The sequence below is a fragment of the Netta rufina genome (genome assembly GCF_964035555.1).
Source record: "Netta rufina genome assembly, chromosome: 8".
NCBI lineage: Eukaryota > Metazoa > Chordata > Aves > Anseriformes > Anatidae > Netta > Netta rufina.
The window spans coordinates 6,917,166-6,934,359 of NC_140131.1; the positions used below are offsets into that span (position 1 = coordinate 6,917,166).

The window sequence follows — 17,194 nt, forward strand, 5'->3', positions numbered from 1 at the left end:
ATAAAGATAGAAGTCACACTGCAGCCTTAATATAATTTAATTAAAATGTCATTCAACTGCTGGTTATAAGAGTAGGCTTCATTAGTTCCTGTGCTTGGAAAAACTGCTGGTTAAGGCAATCGTTATTTTGTACTTACTACCAATGAGTTTGATTTACTGTTTTTCCAACTTTGTGTTGTGACAGCCTTCCACAGTTCATTGCTATTCACTTCTGATCCAGCCATCTGAGTGAGGAACCCTCATCAACAGCAGCACCTCACTGCTGGGAGCATTTCCCAGGTATTGGACAAGCACCCCAAACAGCACAGGTTCCCACAGAGACCCACAGGGATGCTGCTGATAACCTTTCTCACTATGAACTCTTGGTTACCGCTTCCAGCTACCCGCCTCTGAGTAACGCTCCCTTTTCTCTCAAGAAAAGATGTTTCCACTGCAGTAAACATTGCTGCAAATGACTGGCTTAGCTCACCTGCAATTGCCCTACTTTCGTTAAGTACTCCTTTTACACCCTGAAAATATGTGAGTCCAATTATCTTTCTGGCAGGCTTCCTGTTTCTCATAATTTTAATTATCTTTTGCACCTTTGGCAATTGTTCCTCAAGGTGTGCAGGTTGTTTAGTTTTGCTTTTACATCTTCCAAAAGTTGACGGTCATGTTCTGTTCTCCTCGCATGAGTCTATCTTTCAGTGCATCCTTCAATGTGCTGGCTGCTGTGGCTCAGGTACTTCTGGTGGGCCTTCCGGAGGCTTTTTAAAATAAGATATATGTGTACGCTGAGGATCTAAGCCAGTATCTTCAAACAGGTTTGAAGACGAGCTTATTCTTTCAAATGTGATTTAATTTCCCTTTGGTATCTTCCTCTTCACACAGTTTTATTTTCTACTGACAAATTAAATGTGGTGATTTTTTAAAGTAAAGTACTGTATGTTTTTCATTTACCATAAAACATGTTTGCTATCATTTTTTTCTGCCTCTGTGATTTATTTAAGCTATGGTCACAGTCTCTGAGCATGACTAACATTCATAGGCATTTTATAACTTGTAACTACAACATCCTATTCATGATCTTGCCTTTCCAAAATTTACTGAGACTGCAAATATATTGCTGTTTGAAGGCTCCCATTCTGTTTAAGCCATCTTAAAACTTTTAAAATTATTCTAATGTGTACATAGAAACACTTTGCATTTTGTCAGGTCTGTTTGCCCTTTTCATACACCCTGATTAATTAGGACTTCCGCTTGTGTAAGGAAAAGCAGGCATTTCCAAAAAGAGGTGGTAACTGAGAAGGGATTTTTGCACCACAATTACAAATTCACATCTATGGAAGAAGTTAAGTAAATTGTTTAGTGGATCTGTTTCAAAAAAAAATTTTTTTTTTTAGTTTGAATGTTTTGTTTGTTTGCTTGTTTTATTTTATCAGGTTTTTTTTTCCCTTTGTTTTATTTTAGAACTTAATTATAATCTGAGGGTTGCAGAGAGCATTAGTTCCTGAAAAATACTTATAGATTTTTGTGGTTTAAACTAAAGCGAATACTGAGGCAGTGTGTGGCTGTTGCAGTATCCTATAACATAGTGGGGAAAAAATGAACAGAGGTTTTCAAGATTCTGGTTCCTTGTAAAGTTTGTTCAATCCATTTTGACTTTTAGTTTACCGATGTTCACTAGTCACCTGTAAAAAGATTTTATGCATACGAACTGACAACATTAAAATACTCTCAACTGGAAAGTCTTAGTAGATATGAGGCACTCCTTTCATTGTAAGAGCAATTTCAAGGAAAACGTGCAGTTTACTCTTTTAACAGTTCTACTTTGGCAGGCACAAAATTCCTTCCTCATTCCTTGTATTTTAGATGTTTTCAAGTGTATTTTTCTCTTCAGCTAAACTTATTATCATATTTGCCTTCTTTTCATCCAGTAATCACTATGCAGAAGCAATATTTCTTATCAAGCAAAAAGCACCAGATTCAGTAGAATATACATTATATTAACCTGTTGAGAATTCCTAATTTTGCTTCAAAAACACCTTTCTGGTTTTATTAACATTTATCTAGCTCCCATTGTAGTCTACTTCTGGTATCAAACCAATTCCTTCTGCACAATTACCACAACTTTTCAAAATTAATCAAAATCCAATAATGCTGTGTTTTATTGAAACAAAAAAGCTACTGGTAAGATAAATACCTGTTAAGCAAAGGGAAGTTATGTTACCACCAATGGATTCCATAATCCAGTGGCCATTTGATGCCTGTCTCACTGAGAACATACCAAAAAAATAGATCAGGAGCTTCTCAGCTGCTCTAGAAATGACATGGCAGTGCTGAGTGCCCTGCACTCACGTCATGCTCTCTGTGCTGGAAGAGGTGATAGTACTAGGAGTTGCCTTTACACCATCCTGTAGTAAACTAATTTCCCATAAGCAGCCCCCTCTCCTTGGGAGACCAATTAAAATAACTTTATGGCAGCCATGCACTACTGGGCTGGTGAGAAGGGGCTGGTCTCAGCAGGGTAAGAATCAAGCTCATAAATGAAGAGCAGCCGAAGCAGAGTTGTACGGGAGAAGCACAATGGAAATTATACTGCCAAAAAAGCTGCTAAAGAATAAAGTGTTGTTACAGAAATATTGTTTGATCTTTCCTTTTAAAGTCTTCTGATGGGTTTCTTCTTTCACTGCTTAAAAATGGTTAAAAACATAAAATAAAGATACTCTATAATTACTTGCTTACAAGAATCTTATCATGAGGAATTTATCTTCCGAGAGAAACTGGAATTGGTTGCCCTCAAAGAGTATGTGGATTTAAAGAAATATCTTTCAGTTACCATAATCGCAGATATTTTTAATTACAGCCAATTCACTTATTTCAGAAAAATGGGTTTTCAGGATATTTATATGCCACTAAGAAAAGGGACTAATAATTATTATCAAAGTTGGTAGGATTCATACGATTTTAAGCACAGAATAAGCTTGAAGACTTTACACACTCTACGATATATTGCATCACTGTTTAAGCACTCTCAACTAAAGAGGGAATAAACGATTTTACATAGGAGAAATCGTTATTAATAACGAAAAAGAGGTCCGGTTCTTACAAAATAGACGTGGAATGGCATGAGATGGCTACATTTAAGGGCAGACCTACTGTAATGTTATTTTCAACGGGAACGACAAATTCTTAGCATGTCTCCTAAGGGAAATAACATCGTCACTGCAGCACTGGTCCCACAGGCCCCAAAAGCAAGCTCCCCGCCTGTGGATGGGGACTTCTCGGCGGGCAGTTTGCTGACAGAAAGCTCCAGAGCCAGGAGAAATAAACTTAACACTTCTTCACCCTGAGGAAAATAACGAAAAAAACGTTTTGCATGACTTCTTCAAGTTCTCCTGACTTGGTTTGGTTTGGTTTGGTTTTCTGTGGTGACAATATTGCTCAGAACCGCAGGAATTCACCTTTTTTGGAGCACCCCTGAGGCAGCACGCTGTGGGTGTGCTTCAGGGGAGAGCGCAACTTGGCTGCGGCCGTTCCCTCTCGTTTCGTCTCAAGGGTCCACAGCAAACGCCGCCTTGCCGCGTCTCCCAGCCTGCAGGAGCCAGCTCCAGTTCTTCCTCCTCTTAATTAATTAATTAATTAAGCTCCCCCTCGGCAGAGCCCCGCACACCCCGAGCCATCGCTGCCGCCTCCACTTCCACACCCCCAGACCCGGCCGGGACTGCCCCAGGCTCCCTGAGGAGCCGCCATCGGGGCCTTCCCGCCCTCAGCCGGTGCGAGGCCCGGCTCCCGTGTGAGGAGCTCGACGGCGGCGGCCACCGGCAAGGGGAAAACGGCCCGGGGAGCCCGCAGCGGGACGGGACGGGGGCCGGCATCCGTGTGAAGGGCACCGGGGTGGCCACCGGCTCCCTGCCGGGAGCTCTCGGCGGGGGAAGAGCCCGGGCGCTGCGCTGAGGAAATGGCGGCGGCGCCTCAGGCGGGCTCCTCGCCTCAGGCGCCCCGCGGGCGGCGGGCACGGGACGGAGCCCGAGGGCTTCGCACCTCGCTGCCTCGCGGCATGGCGGCGGGCAGGGAAAACGGACCCCGGCACCCCGGGCAGGACCCGGCCGCCTCCCTGGAGCCTCCTGGGGCTGGAGGAGACCGGGGGGAGCCTGAGGGGACGGCGGAGAGGCCGTGGGTGACTTCTGAGGGGGAGCCTGCGTGTGCATAGGGCCCCGTTAAACAGCGCGCGTTCACCGAAAAAAATAAAATAAAATACGAGATTTTTTTTTTTTGTCTTTTTCCCTAAGCGCCCGTGGTTGTTGATGGTGCTGCTAAAGCAGCCCTCTCCTCCCGCCCCTCCGCCGCCGCTCGATATGTCTCTTTAACGACATAGGTTGTATTTATCCATCGCATTCCGGCAGGGCTGTTAAGCTCCTGAGCTCCTAGGGCAACAAACACGGGGCGGGGGGTTGGGGGGGGGGGGGGGGGTGAGGGGGAGATCCTCCGGCAAATCCGACCGGAGCTGTCATCGTCATGAATAAAAATAAAAGGCTTAATCTTCTGCTTTCGGCTAATGGAACGATTTAGGCTCCCAAACGTGGGCGCGCTGCGAGGCGCGGGCAGGGCCGGGCCGGCAGCACCCCGGGGTGCCCGCGCCCCCCTCACGCCCTGCCCCAGCAGGCAGGAGGGCTCCGGGGCTTTTAATTACACTCCTTCCCTTTGCTCCCTTCATTTTTTCGGCACCCTTTGCAGCGAGACACACTTGGAATCAGAGCGGTTGTGACATTTTGGTGGCAGCTTATTGTGCGGAACACTTAAAGTTTAAAAAACAAGCCCCATAGAAGTTGAGGGGCTTAAAGCAGCCCCCTTTGTGGGGCAAGACATAGAGTTTTGATTCTGGACAATGGTGTTTCTCAAATTTCTTCCAAAAACCTGCACCCCATCTGTGATCTCAATGAAATCGCTTTTCTCTCTCCCTTCAATTCATTTGGCAAAGGCGAAGCAGATGCATGGGACGGGGTCTGAATTTTAATTATTAGGTTTTACCTGAAACAAAACGGCAAATCCTTTTTACCATGTGTTTGAAGTTAGGGGACGGGTAGGGGAATATAAAATATAATTAAAACGCTCTCGGATCGTTAGGGAGCTGACAAGAGCCGTTTTAATGAACCTCTCGGAGTGCCCTGCAGTAAATTAGCGGAGCGGGGCTTCCCCGCGTCCTGCGGGCTCCGAGCTGCCGGCTCCCCTTCACCTGCGGGTGCGTGCGTGTGCATGGCCGTGGGTGTGTGTGCGTGTGCACGAGCGTGTGCGTGTGCACGGGCGTGTGCACGGCCCTGTGAGTGTGCACTTCCACGCCGCCGGCCCACGGCTGCCGGCGAGGATGCAGCAGGCGGGGGCTCCCCGCCGCAGGGACCCCCCTTGCGGGTCGTGGGGGGACGCAGGGGGCCAGGGCCGCTATCTCGGGGTCTTTTTCTCTCCCCTCGCCCCCGATCCGGTGCCTGGGGAGCCCGCAGAGCTCCAGGGAGCCCCCGCTCCCCGCCCTCCAGCATCCCCGAGTGCATTTAGCCATCAATAAGGTGCGAAGGGAAAATTGTCTGCCGCTGTAATCCATGCCCGAGGGGCTGGGGAATAAAAAGGGAGAGAGAGAAGGAGGGAGGGGGAGAGAGAGAGAGAGAGAGAGAGAAGGAACGCTCTTAAAGAGGCTAAAATCCATACAATAGCTGTGGGAATGCCGGAGCGCAGGCTCCGCTCCCGGCCGCCCCTCTACGAGCAAGGAGAGCCCTGGACGGGGCAGCGCAAGGGGAGAGCATCCTCCGCCGTGGCTGCAGCCTTGGACCCCCGGGACACCCCCTGGGGTGTCCCCTTTTCGGGTCACAGCGGGGCTCCCGCCCGGGTCCCCCATGCGATGAATCCCTAAAGGCGCTTAGGGAGAATTAGGGCGGCCCCGGCCCCGCAGCATCCCAAACAGGTCTGCCCCCACAAAGCTCACGGTCCCTTTCTGCCCCTTTGGGGACCCCCGGCCCGAAAGGGGGGCACCAGGCAGCACCAGAGGCCCAGGGATTTCGGGTTTCAGCTCCAGCAAACGGGGTGCGGGGGGGACGGGGGGCGGGGGGTGGTGTGTGTGTGCTTTTCTTCTGCTTTCCGTGTGTCTGTGCGTGTGTGCGGACGGGCACAAGCTCTCAGAGAAAAGAAATTTTAGAGTAACAACTAAAGGCTTTCTTGTGCAGTTATTTTAAGGGCTTTGTTCGGTGCCTGAAGGGGGATGCGCCCATTTGTTCGGGAGGGGATTCATCACATGCCCCTTTCATGTGAACCAGAGGTTAACAACCTAATGAGCACTTGGTGAAGAGATGAAGCGTGTAAAGAGCCCGATTTTCCCAAATCCTGGGCTGCTGTCTTGGGGATGTGCTACTCTAACCTCTGCCGGGCTAATAGTCTCCGCACTTCCAGCGGGGAGGCCCCGGGAGGCAGCCGGGGCCGGCAGCGCTCCGGCAGGGCAGCAGCAGCCGGGCAGCCCCTTCCCAAAGCCCCGCCGGGGAGCCGGGGGGGGGCCCGGCCCCGCCGCTACATATGTTGGGTCAGGTCCCCCCATTGTGAGCGTGTAAAAAGGTGTAAAAACTCAATCATCTGTAGCTTTTTTTAAAGGGAGGGCTTACCCTGGATTTGTTGCATAATGGATTGTTAAAAAAGTAGAGGGTTGAATTAAAACTGTTCCCTAGTCACTTTTAATTAGACCGCTCTATTTAATTAGCAAAGTTGAAACATGCAATTAAAATTAGCTCAGTTTAGCACATATTAAAGGAAATGGGGGCCGCGGCTCCGGCTCGCACCAAGAGCGAGAGGCAGAGAGGGGACGTGGTCGAGGAGTTGGGGTCGTAGCGAGGTGACCCGGCGGAGGGGGGGGGGACACATCTGTCCGGCCACTCGCCCCCTCCCCAAATTCGGACCCTGCTCCTCAGCCTGCTCCTCCGATGCCGTGGGACGGGGAAAATCCTCGGAGGGGCAGCCCTGGGCTCAGCACCAGGGCTCTGGGGGCTTTCCAGCAGCCCCCGGGGGGGCTCCGCACCGGCCCCGGCCGCAGCCCCGAGCCCCGTTTTTCCCGTGCTTCGGCCTCAAACCTCTCTCCTCGTCTCTCTTTCCTCCCCCACTGGGAGCGGGGAAATGGAGTTAATCACGTCGCAGCTACTCGAGGAGCCCGGGCCGGGGGGATCCCCTGCAGCCGCTCCCCGCGCCGGGCTGCGGGAGCTCGGCCGGGCTCGGCGGAGTGTGCCGCCTGCCTGGGGGGAGGTGGGGCTCGGGTTTGTAATATTGGTTTGGGGATAATTACTTTTAATGTCAAAAAGATTTAGTTTAATATCATCTCTATTAGGCTGCTGGGCGGATAATTAAAAGTGAAGATGATAGCAGCAGGGAAACAGATGGCATTTGCTTACTTTGATTCAGTAGGTAAATAATGAAAAAGTCAATGGCAAACCCCCTAGAACAATTGAAACCTTAAAGAGCACTAACATTAGCAGGTACTTACAAACTGTCTTCCGCTAAGAACGAGATGAAAATACACTAATCAAGAACTATATTTCTCGGGGATGCTTCCGGGCGCTGCGCTGCCTCCGGGCGTGCGTGTCTGCCTTCCCCCGCATGGCAGCCAATAGCCGGGCTCTTTTTAATTAAGATTTTACTACTGTAATTGGGGGAAGATGCAGCGGCACCGTCGCATGCAGCAGTCTCAAAGTTTTGCACGGGTGCAGCGATGCATAGGGAGGCTTTTAGGGAGATCAAGGGGGAGCGAGGAGGGAGATAACCACGGGAAGATTGGGTCTTTCTGGGAAAAGAGGAAAAAAAAAAAAAAAAAAAAAAGGAAAGAAAGAAATGAAAGGAAAGGAAAAAAAAAAGGAAAGAAAAGCAGCGTTTCGGGTTGTATCGCGCAAGGCGCCGAGGCTCTCCCGTCCCGCAGCCCGGCGCCCACTCGCGGGTTGTGCGTGGAGCCCCAAATCTGCCCAGCCTCGGCACCCCACGCCGGGACAAAGCGGGACAAAGTCCCAAACCCCCACCCCACTAAATGCGGAGCTGCTGGCCCGGGCTGAGCCGCAGCCCGGCTGGGTTTTGCTCGGGTGAAATGTACGAAAGGTGCGCAGCGCCTGTCCCGCTTCCCAGGGCTGGGGGCCAGGCAGAGCCTCCGAAGCGCACCAAGGACGGGGTCGTTGCTCAAATACGCGGACAGGCGAGCCTCGGGGGGCCGGGCTGTGCTGGCTGGAGGCACCTTGTAAAGAAAACGGCAGGAATCGTTGGAAGCCGCTCGGAAGCGGCCGTTCCGGCGGCCGGAGCTAGGCAGGGGCTGGAGCCGAGGAGTGGGGGGGCCCGGAGCCGGCAGCAGCTGGGGCTGGAGCCGGCGGGCTCCTGCCAAACGTCCTCAGCACTTGCTGAACCCCGGGGGTGCCTTGGGTGCTCTTGCAATATACATTTTATTTATTTTTATTTTTATTTTTATTTTTTTACGGGGTGGGGGAAGAACCCCCGAGTGTTTCCCTGTTGTCTGCGTGCTGGGCGTGATGCTCGAAAATACAGCATGGGGGAAAGGGGGTCGGGGCCAGGGGCTGAGCTGGGACACACGGAGATGCTGGGGTGCGCAGCGCCGGGACGCGGTGCCTGAGCCCGCTCCGAGCAGGGCGGTGCGGGACCCGTGCGGGACCCGTGCGGGACGCGGCGGGGTCGGGGTGCTGCCCGCTGAGCGCTCCGAGTGCTCCAAACTTCCACCCCGTCCTTTGGGGTAACGCTAACGGGACGAGGCTCTGCGCGGGAATCACGGCATTTCACTGGCTGATCAGCTGCTCGGTGGCTTTCTTTTTTTAAATTTATTTATTATTTTTATTTATTTATTTTTTGGAATTGGCTGCTTGCAAATTTTTTCGTCGTTTAAAAAACGCCGTGAAAGGAAAGGAGGACCCAGCCCTTTCATTTAAATCGAAGCTGAAAGAAAAAGAAAGCGGGGAAATCGGCGGAACCCGTGTCCCGTGTCGGTGGTGATGGCAGGCTGCCTCGGGGCGGAAAGGAAAAGGTATTTGCAGGAAAAAAAAAAAAAAAAAGTCACACAACGCAAAACCAAACAAAACTGCCAGGAAGAAGGGAGAACCTTTCCGTGCTAAGCCCACACAAAGCAATACTTTAATTGTTTCTCTTTCAGTCTGATCGAGTTCTACGAATTCCCAATTAAACCAGATGATCTGAGTAATTCTCCCCCGAGAGTAAAATTAGTGCTTGCAAATAAAATTAAATCGGATATTTTGACTTCTCGACTGTATTAAATAAAGGTGTCATAACACCTTCATCACGAGGAGCGGGTGGCAGCTGCACACACAGAAAGTCGGGTGGGGAAACGTTCATTTCGTAACAAAATACAAGTAAAAAATAAATATATAGGAAAGAAGAAGAACGACGAAGTGCAACGGCAAGAAATATCAGAAGTTTGCGGGATCTGCAAATTTCCTAAGCACAGGAGGGTGACAGAGGGGACGGGGCAGCGGCCGCGGCTTGTCCTGCAGCGGGGAGCGGCCGGGGGCCCTGCGCGGAAAGGGCACGGGTGGGAGCGCCCCGGGGGAGCCGTGTCCCGAGCAAAGCAGAGCAGGGCAAGGCGAAACGAAGCAAAGCAAGGCAAGGCAAGGAAAACGAAGCAAGGCAAAGCAAGGTAAAGAAAAGCAAAGCAAGGCAAAGCAAAGCAAGGCAAAGCAAAGCAAAGCAAGGTAAAGCAAAGCAAAGCAAGGTAAAGCAAAGCAAGGCAAGGCGAAGCAAGGCAAGGCAAGGTAACGCAAATCAAAGCAGAGCAAGGCAGGGCAAGGCGAAGCGAGGCGAAGCAAAGCGCTCCGCTTCTCCCCGCGGGCGCAGAGTGGCGAGCCCAGGGGTGCCGATCTCGGGAGGGAGCCCCCGGAGCTCGTCCCGGGGGCTCTGCCGAGTGCCGCCGAGTCCGGAGGCGTCCGTGGGAAGGCAGCGGAGGTGAGAGCCCTCGGGGAAGCAGGCGCCGTTATTTGCCCCCAAAGCTCCCAGCCCGTTACCTCCTCCCCAGGCGGGCCGGTTCCCCGCGAAGGTGACGTCAAGGCGGGGTGGTTAAGGCTAAAACAAAAGCTTTTGGATTCACGCACGGTGTCCGGCCGAGCCGTCCCCCTCGCTGTCGCTGTCCCCGCGCAGCGCCGGGCCCGGTGGCGGCGGGTGGCACCGGCGGGGGCGGCCGGGAGCGGCTGCGGAGCGAGCACGGAGCGGAGCGGAGAGGAACGGGTCTGAACTCACCTCCGGTGGGGCCTGGGGCGGCCGGGAGTGAGGGTCTGGGGAGAGGGAAGGGAGAGGGAAAGGGGAAGGAAAGAACAGGAGAGGGGAGAGGGAGGGGGAGAGGGAGAAAGAAAGAGAAACAGGGGAAGAAGAAAAGAAAGAAAGAAGGAAAGAAAGAAGAAAGAAGGAAGGTAGGAAGCTAGGAAAGAAAGAAATAAAGAAAAGAGAGAGGAAGGGAGGAAGGGAGGAAGGGAAGAAGAGAGGAAGAGAGGAAGAGAGAGAGAGAGAGAGAGAGAGAGAGAGAAAGAAAGAAGAAAGAAAGAAAAGAAAGAAAGAAAGAAAGAAAGAAAGAAAGAAAGAAAGAAAGAAAGAAAGAAAGAAAGAAAGAGAGAAAGAGAGAAAGAGAGAAAGAGAGAAAGAGAAAAAAGAAAGGAAAGGAAAGGAAAGGAAAGGAAAGGAAAGGAAAGGAAAGGAAAGGAAAGGAAAGGAAAGGAAAGGAAAGGAAAGGAAAGGAAAGGAAAGGAAAGGAAAGGAAAGGAAAGGAAAGGAAAGGAAAGGAAAGGAAAGGAAGCAGGGAGGCATCGTTAGGTTCTGTTAAAACACCAAATCGCCAAGGGGAGGGGGAGACCATCAGCTGAACGGTCACCTTGCACACTGCATTTCCCCTCCACCCTTTGGACAAGTGACACCCTGGAGAAAAATAAATAAATAAATAAAAATAAACCCGAGCAATTGGCAAGGCGACTGCGGCTTGAAGTGGGATACGGGGAGAAAAAAAAAAAAAAAAAATGAAAAAAAAAAAAGCGCCAAACTCTCAGGTAGCGAGAAATAGGACACATTCTTACACACTCGCACAAGCCCTGCGAGTGACAGAGTGACACTCCCAGTGACACACTCACTCACACACACTCACACACTCACACACTCACTCACACTCGCACACCCCCGGCCCCGCCGGCCGCGCTCTCCCCGCTCCCCCCGGGCGCCGCCGACTCCCCGCGCTCCGGCAGCCGCCGGGCGGACGCGGCGGGCCCGCGGGCGGCCAATCAGCGCGGCGCTTCCCGCCCCTGGCCAATAGCAGGCGCCACATTGTTGTCAAATGTTGCCTAATGGCAACGCGGGGCGCAACAATAGCGCGAGTGGCGGCGGGCGGCGCGGCGGCCACCGCGCTCTCCGGGCAGCTCCGGCCGCGCGGGGCGCGTCCCGAGCCCGGCCGAACCGCGCCGAATCCTTCCGAACCTCGCCGAGCCCAGCCGAGCCCTTCCGAACCGGCCCGAACGGCTCCGGCCGCGGGTCCCGCTGCCCGGTGCCGCCGTCGGCTCTGCCCGCTGCGGGAGCGCGGTCCCGGTGCGGCCGCTCGGGGCGGTTTCTTTTTTTTTTTTTTTTCCTTTTTTTTTCTTTTCTTTTTTTTTTTTTTTTTTGTTTTTTTCCCCTCCTGGATCGTTGCCCTCGTGGCGAGGGGCCGTGCCGCCGGAGGAGCCGGATTGCTCCGTGGAGGGACGCTGCTGACCGGTGATAACAGCGCAAGGGGGGAGCGGGGAGCCGAGCCCGGCGGCACCGGGGCTCGCCGGCCCCGGCGGGCGGCACAGCTCGGCGGCGAGCCCGGCGCCATGGACTCGGCGCTGCCCCGCCAGGTGCGCCCGGGCAGCGGGGCGGCGGGGGCGGCCTGAGCTGCGCGCCCAGAGCCCGGGGACGCAGCGGGGAGCGAGGAAGGAAGGAAGAAGGAAGGAAAAGAAAGGAAAGGAGGGGGGCGGGAGGGCGCGGAGGGGCTCCGGGAGCCGCGGCGAGAGGCGGGGGGGGCTCGCATGCCGCCCCCCGGGCCCCCGCCCGCGCCCCCGTGCCCGCGCCTAGAGCCCCGGGGGCGCTCCGCGGGTGCCCCGGCCCCTCGGGGGCCGCCGTCGGGCTCGCCCCTTCCCTGCGGCCGGCGGCATGGAGCTGCGCTCGGAGCTGCCCAGCGTGCCCGCCGCGGCCCCCCCCGGTGCCCCCCAGCTCGGTGGCGGCGGCGGCGGCGGCCGCGGCGGCGACGCTGCCGGTGAGCGTGGCCGGGAGCCTGCTGCGGGCTCCGCCGCTGCTGCTGCGGGCGGCCGAGAAGTACCCGCGGACGCCCAAGTGCGCCCGGTGCCGCAACCACGGCGTGGTGTCGGCGCTGAAGGGCCACAAGCGGTACTGCCGCTGGAAGGACTGCATGTGCGCCAAGTGCACCCTGATCGCCGAGCGGCAGCGCGTCATGGCCGCGCAGGTGGCGCTGCGCCGCCAGCAGGCGCAGGAGGAGAACGAGGCCCGCGAGCTGCAGCTGCTCTACGGCACCGCCGAGGGGCTGGCCCTGGCGGCCGCCAACGGCATCATCCCGCCCCGGCCCGCGTACGAGGTCTTCGGCTCCGTCTGCGCCGGGGCCGGCGGCGAGGGAGGCGCCGGCGCCTCAGGTGAGGCTGCGAGGGGATGGGGCTGAGGGTGGGGGTGTGGGGCGGATGGACGGACCGACGGACGGACGGGGGGTGCGTGGCTGTGTGTGTCTGTGTGTCCGTCTGTGTCTGTGTGTCCGTGTGGGGCTGGCGGCCGCGCTGACGGCTCTCTCCCTTCTCCCCCCCGCGCCCCGCAGACGCCAAGGTGCAGAAGTTCGAGCTGTTCCCCAAGACGCTGCTGCCGAGCCGCGCCGTGACCCCGCAGCAGGCGGCCGGGAAGCCCCTGTCCCCCGACGGCGAGGCCGCGCCCGGCACCTCCTCCCCGGAGGCTCGCCACGGCTCGGGCTCGGAGAACGGGGACGGCGAGTCCTTCCTCAGCTCGCCCGTCTCCAAGGGCCCGAAGGAGGGCGAGGAGAGCCCGGGCTCCATCAGCCCGCTGGGCTCGGACTCGGGCTCGGAGGCGGACAAGGACGAGCAGGACCCGTCGCCCTCGGCCGGCGGCCGGCAGCGGACTCCCATCGACATCCTGACGCGCGTCTTCCCGGCGCACAAGCGCAGCGTGCTGGAGCTGGTGCTGCAGGGCTGCGGCGGCGACGTGGTGCAGGCCATCGAGCAGATCCTCAACAACCGCGGCCCGGACAAGGGCCCCGAGGAGGGCTGGGCTCGGGATGGTGCCCTGCAGGGCCTCCCGCCCGCCCCGGCCGCCGCCGCCCACCACCACCGGCCTTTGATAGCCGGAGCCATGGCCCCCGCCATCGGCACGCTGGGCAGCCGCTCGGCCTTCTCCCCGCTGCAGCCCAACGCCACGCACTTCGGGGCCGAGGCCAGCGCCTACCCGCTGGGCACCCACCTGGGACTCAACCCGCTGCGCCTCGCCTACTCGGCGCACAGCCGGGGACTGGCCTTCATGACCCCTTACTCGACGGCCGGGCTCATGCCCACGCTCGGCTTTCGGCCGCCCGTGGACTACGCCTTCAGCGACCTCATGCGAGACCGCTCCGCCGTGCACAAGGAGCAGGTCTACTCCGGCGGCCTCTACGGGCCCATGGTCAACAACACCCCCGAGAAGCAATAGCGCGGCCTCGGCGGCGGGGTGGGGGGTGCCAGCATGGCCAGGGGGCTCGGGTGCGGTTGCTGCCACCGCCCTCGGTGGCACTTGGGGGTGGGCAGGGAGCTGGGCAGAGCTGGGTGCCTTCAGAGGGCCAGAAGGTGCGCTTGGGTTGGGGAGGCACGAGTCGCTCTTTGTTGCTTATGGCCATAAGCATGGATATACCCTGGGTGTGCTGCGGGGTGGGTACATGCACACGTACCGCACACACACACACACACACACTCCCCCCATACATTTATATATATGTATACTAGCAAGTGTATAATGTTATAAAATGGAAATCTAAGTTATTAATGTAACTCGTAGGTGAACTTGGTATTAACGTTAAGCTAAAGGTTAGACAGCTCATTGTAATACTTACCAGGCATATAGATGAAATATATTGTCAAATTGAAAGCCCTTCTCCTCCTGCCCCCGGAAATGTTACGACCTGTATATAACATTGGAAAGTAGATATATTTGTAACTGTCCGTAGGACCCAGGCGCCAATGGTGTATGACGGTTTAATAAGCCTCCTTCATTTGTGATCTGCAAGAAAATTGCTTTCTCGTTCCAATGTAGCAAACTTCTTGCTGTTTCTAACAGGTAATTCTGTGTTTCCATTTCATAGAAATAAATGTTATTTTCTATTAAAAAAAAACCAACAGTGGTATAAGTGGCAAGTGGTATTTGATCAGGCGGTGAGAGTGTTTTGGGAGATTGGTTTGGCAAGCACGGTCTATATCTGAAGGAGTTTACAAAACTAGTACAAATATGTTTATTACATTTTTATCATCGTGAAACCAGGTAGACTCCGGAAAATTTGCAAATAAAAGCGAAGCCTACAAATGGGACCAATTTCCGTATCAACTGAAATTGTTAAAGAACTTTATTTCCAGTTCTGGTCTTTATCTTATTCACGCCAGAAAAAAAAAAATAATAAAATAAAACCCGGAGATGCAAGTTGAAGCGGGAAATTTTCCTTACAAATCTTGCCGATTTTTTTTTTCCTTTTTTTCTTTTTTCTGTCATTTTCAGAAGATCTGCCCCTGGTGTGCTGGCACTGAACGGCGCGGGGGCTCCCCGGGGCCGCAGCTGACGGCCGCCCAGGGCGCGGGGGCGCGCCGGAGGCGGGGGCGCGCCCGGCCGCTGCTTCGGGAGCACCTCTCCGCTTTGCTTTCGGTATCCGGGGGGGCTCTTGGGTGCCGTGGGGCTGGCGCTGCCCCGGCCCCATCCCACTTCGTGCCTGCGCTCGGGTCGGCCGGAGGATGCTCACGCACCCAGAGCGGGTGCGGTGCGGGGCTGCACGAAACCCGTGGAGGCTCCTAAAGTTGGTTGGTATGGAAACCTAATCCCCCCGAAGCGCTCCGTGGCACAGCTGGACTGTTTGCTCTCGCACTGCAAACAGACGCGGGTAAACACGGGCTGCCAGCTGCCGGGGGCGCCCCGCAGCCGGGGACAGCTCCGTGTCGCCGGGGGCTGGCGACCAGCCCCGGCCCCAAAAGCTGGAGGCAGCGAAACGCCCTTCTGCGCTCCCCGGCGCGATTGATCAAGCTGGATACAATTTTCAGATTTTCTTCGGGGAGTAAATATTGCAGATTACACCTAGGTAAATACTTTTGACCCCGATCCACCCCGGGAGCAGCCAAATCAATATCACAAGGGAAACTTTTTAGAGTCTCGTGTTCCAAGAGCGGGTGAAACTTAATATTACTACAATAAAACGGTTTAATAAAGAAGGGCTTTAATAGTGAGCTAATTTGATTGAGTTTCCTAATTCCACTTTAATTGGAAAAGGAGTTGTCTGTTTGGTTATAAAGTGCCAGGGTTATGTTAGACTGGAAAGAAAGAAAAAAAAAAGATGGACTTTGAGCATCTGAATAAACTTTTTTTTTCCTTTTTTTTTTTTCTTTTCTTTTTTTTTTTTTTTTCTTTTTTCGTTTGGCAGCTGACTTTGTGCAGGATGGGTTTCCATATCTAGCATTATGAATGGGCTACAAAGAGCTGCTACTTAAAGAAACCAGGTCGCCACATTTCTCCCATTCTAGCCCTGTTGAGAAGGGCTTAGGAGGTGTTGATTTAACTCGGCTCCCCTTTTAATTATAAAAGCCATTCTTGTGTAGTTGGCCGGGCAGGACGATTTATCCGAATTGTTGCCGCGTCCTGGAGATTGGCTTGAGCTTGGATTTATACAGCCGACCGTGGGGATCACGACGATTAACTTTCATATGGATAGTTTAGGATGTTAAACCGGGGGGAGCAGCAGGAGGGGGGAAGAGAACCTGATACATTGTCCCTATTGATGTAATTCCCCTAGATTAAAAAAAAAAAATAAATCCCCTGGGCTCGAAGCTGCCTCGGAGAGGTTCGTGCACAGAAGCCTCTGGCAGGCCATAAAATATTCAGGTCCCTTTTAGAGTAAAATAAAATGCTGTCACTTGAATAAAAATCCGCGGGACCGAGTATAAATTATTTGTAAAGCGGCGAGGCTGCAGGCGAGCGCTCCCAAACTTCCCTGCTAATTAAATCTTAATCCATTGGTCGCGGGCAGCGGCGGGGCTGTACCGGGGGCTGCCGCACACAGCCGGCCGCGTTCCGCAGCGATATTAACGGCACCGCTGCTTGACGGGAATCAGCACTAATCCGCGCCACGATAAAGATCAAATTAGACTAACAGTTTAGTAGCGAAACCACATTCCTTCACCCAACGTGAACCTCTCCGCGCCCCGCTCGCTGCCAGGCGGCCTCCGAGGCCGAGGCCGGCTCGGGAAGGCTCCGGCACCCCCCCAGCCGCCTCCCCTCACCCCGTGGGCCTCGCCGGCTTGTCGCGGGGGCCCTGGGGGATAAAGGAGCCCCCGGGCGAGGTCGCTTCCCTCCGGCTCCGGCCCTGCCTTTTGCTCCCGGCTCTCCCCCGCCTGCCGGTGCCCCGCTGCCGGCCTGGGGAGCGCCCGCGGCACCGCGCTGCCTCCGCGGGGAGGGAAGGAGGCAAGGAGGGAAGGAGGCAAGGATGCAAAGAAGCAAGGAGGCAAAGAGGGAAGGGAGTGCGGGCGCTGGGCGAGCAGAGCCGCTTGCCGTGCCCGCCTCGGCACCGCTGGGGTGATAGCGGCCCCCTCCCCGTCCCACCGGCCTCCCCTCGCCCCGCTCTCCCTCCGGGGCATCCCTTCCTCCCGACGGCCAGCTCCGGTATCGCCCTGTTCCGACATGGGTCCAGCGGGGCGCAGGGCGAGGCGTCCCCCAAACTTTTCCCCTGCCTCCCCTCCCCGAGCGGGCATCCCCCCCGCGCTGTCATTGCATCCCCATGGCAACTGCGGCAAGCCCTCCCGTGCCGGGACGACACCGGGGAAGTATTCACTATATCGAGACGTGAGCCAGCAGGTGGAAAAAACGAGGAGGAGCGGCTCCGCAGGGCGAGGAGGCTGCAGCCACTGCCTCCGGGAGCCTCGCACCGGGGAGCGGCGGCGGCGCCCGGAGCCGGGGCGCG

At 55.2% G+C, this 17,194-nt stretch overlaps 1 protein-coding gene across 1 annotated transcript; it reads left to right on the plus strand.

The window, feature by feature from the left end:
• Positions 1 to 12,150: 12,150 nt before the first annotated feature.
• Positions 12,151 to 13,698, plus strand: LOC311212293 (doublesex- and mab-3-related transcription factor A2-like; the record flags this gene model as incomplete). The annotated part of the gene is given in 4 exon segments (XM_084291561.1): positions 12,151 to 12,206; positions 12,208 to 12,655; positions 12,657 to 12,672; positions 12,821 to 13,698. Coding segments are annotated over 4 exon segments (1,398 nt in total).
• Positions 13,699 to 17,194: the final 3,496 nt, after the last annotated feature.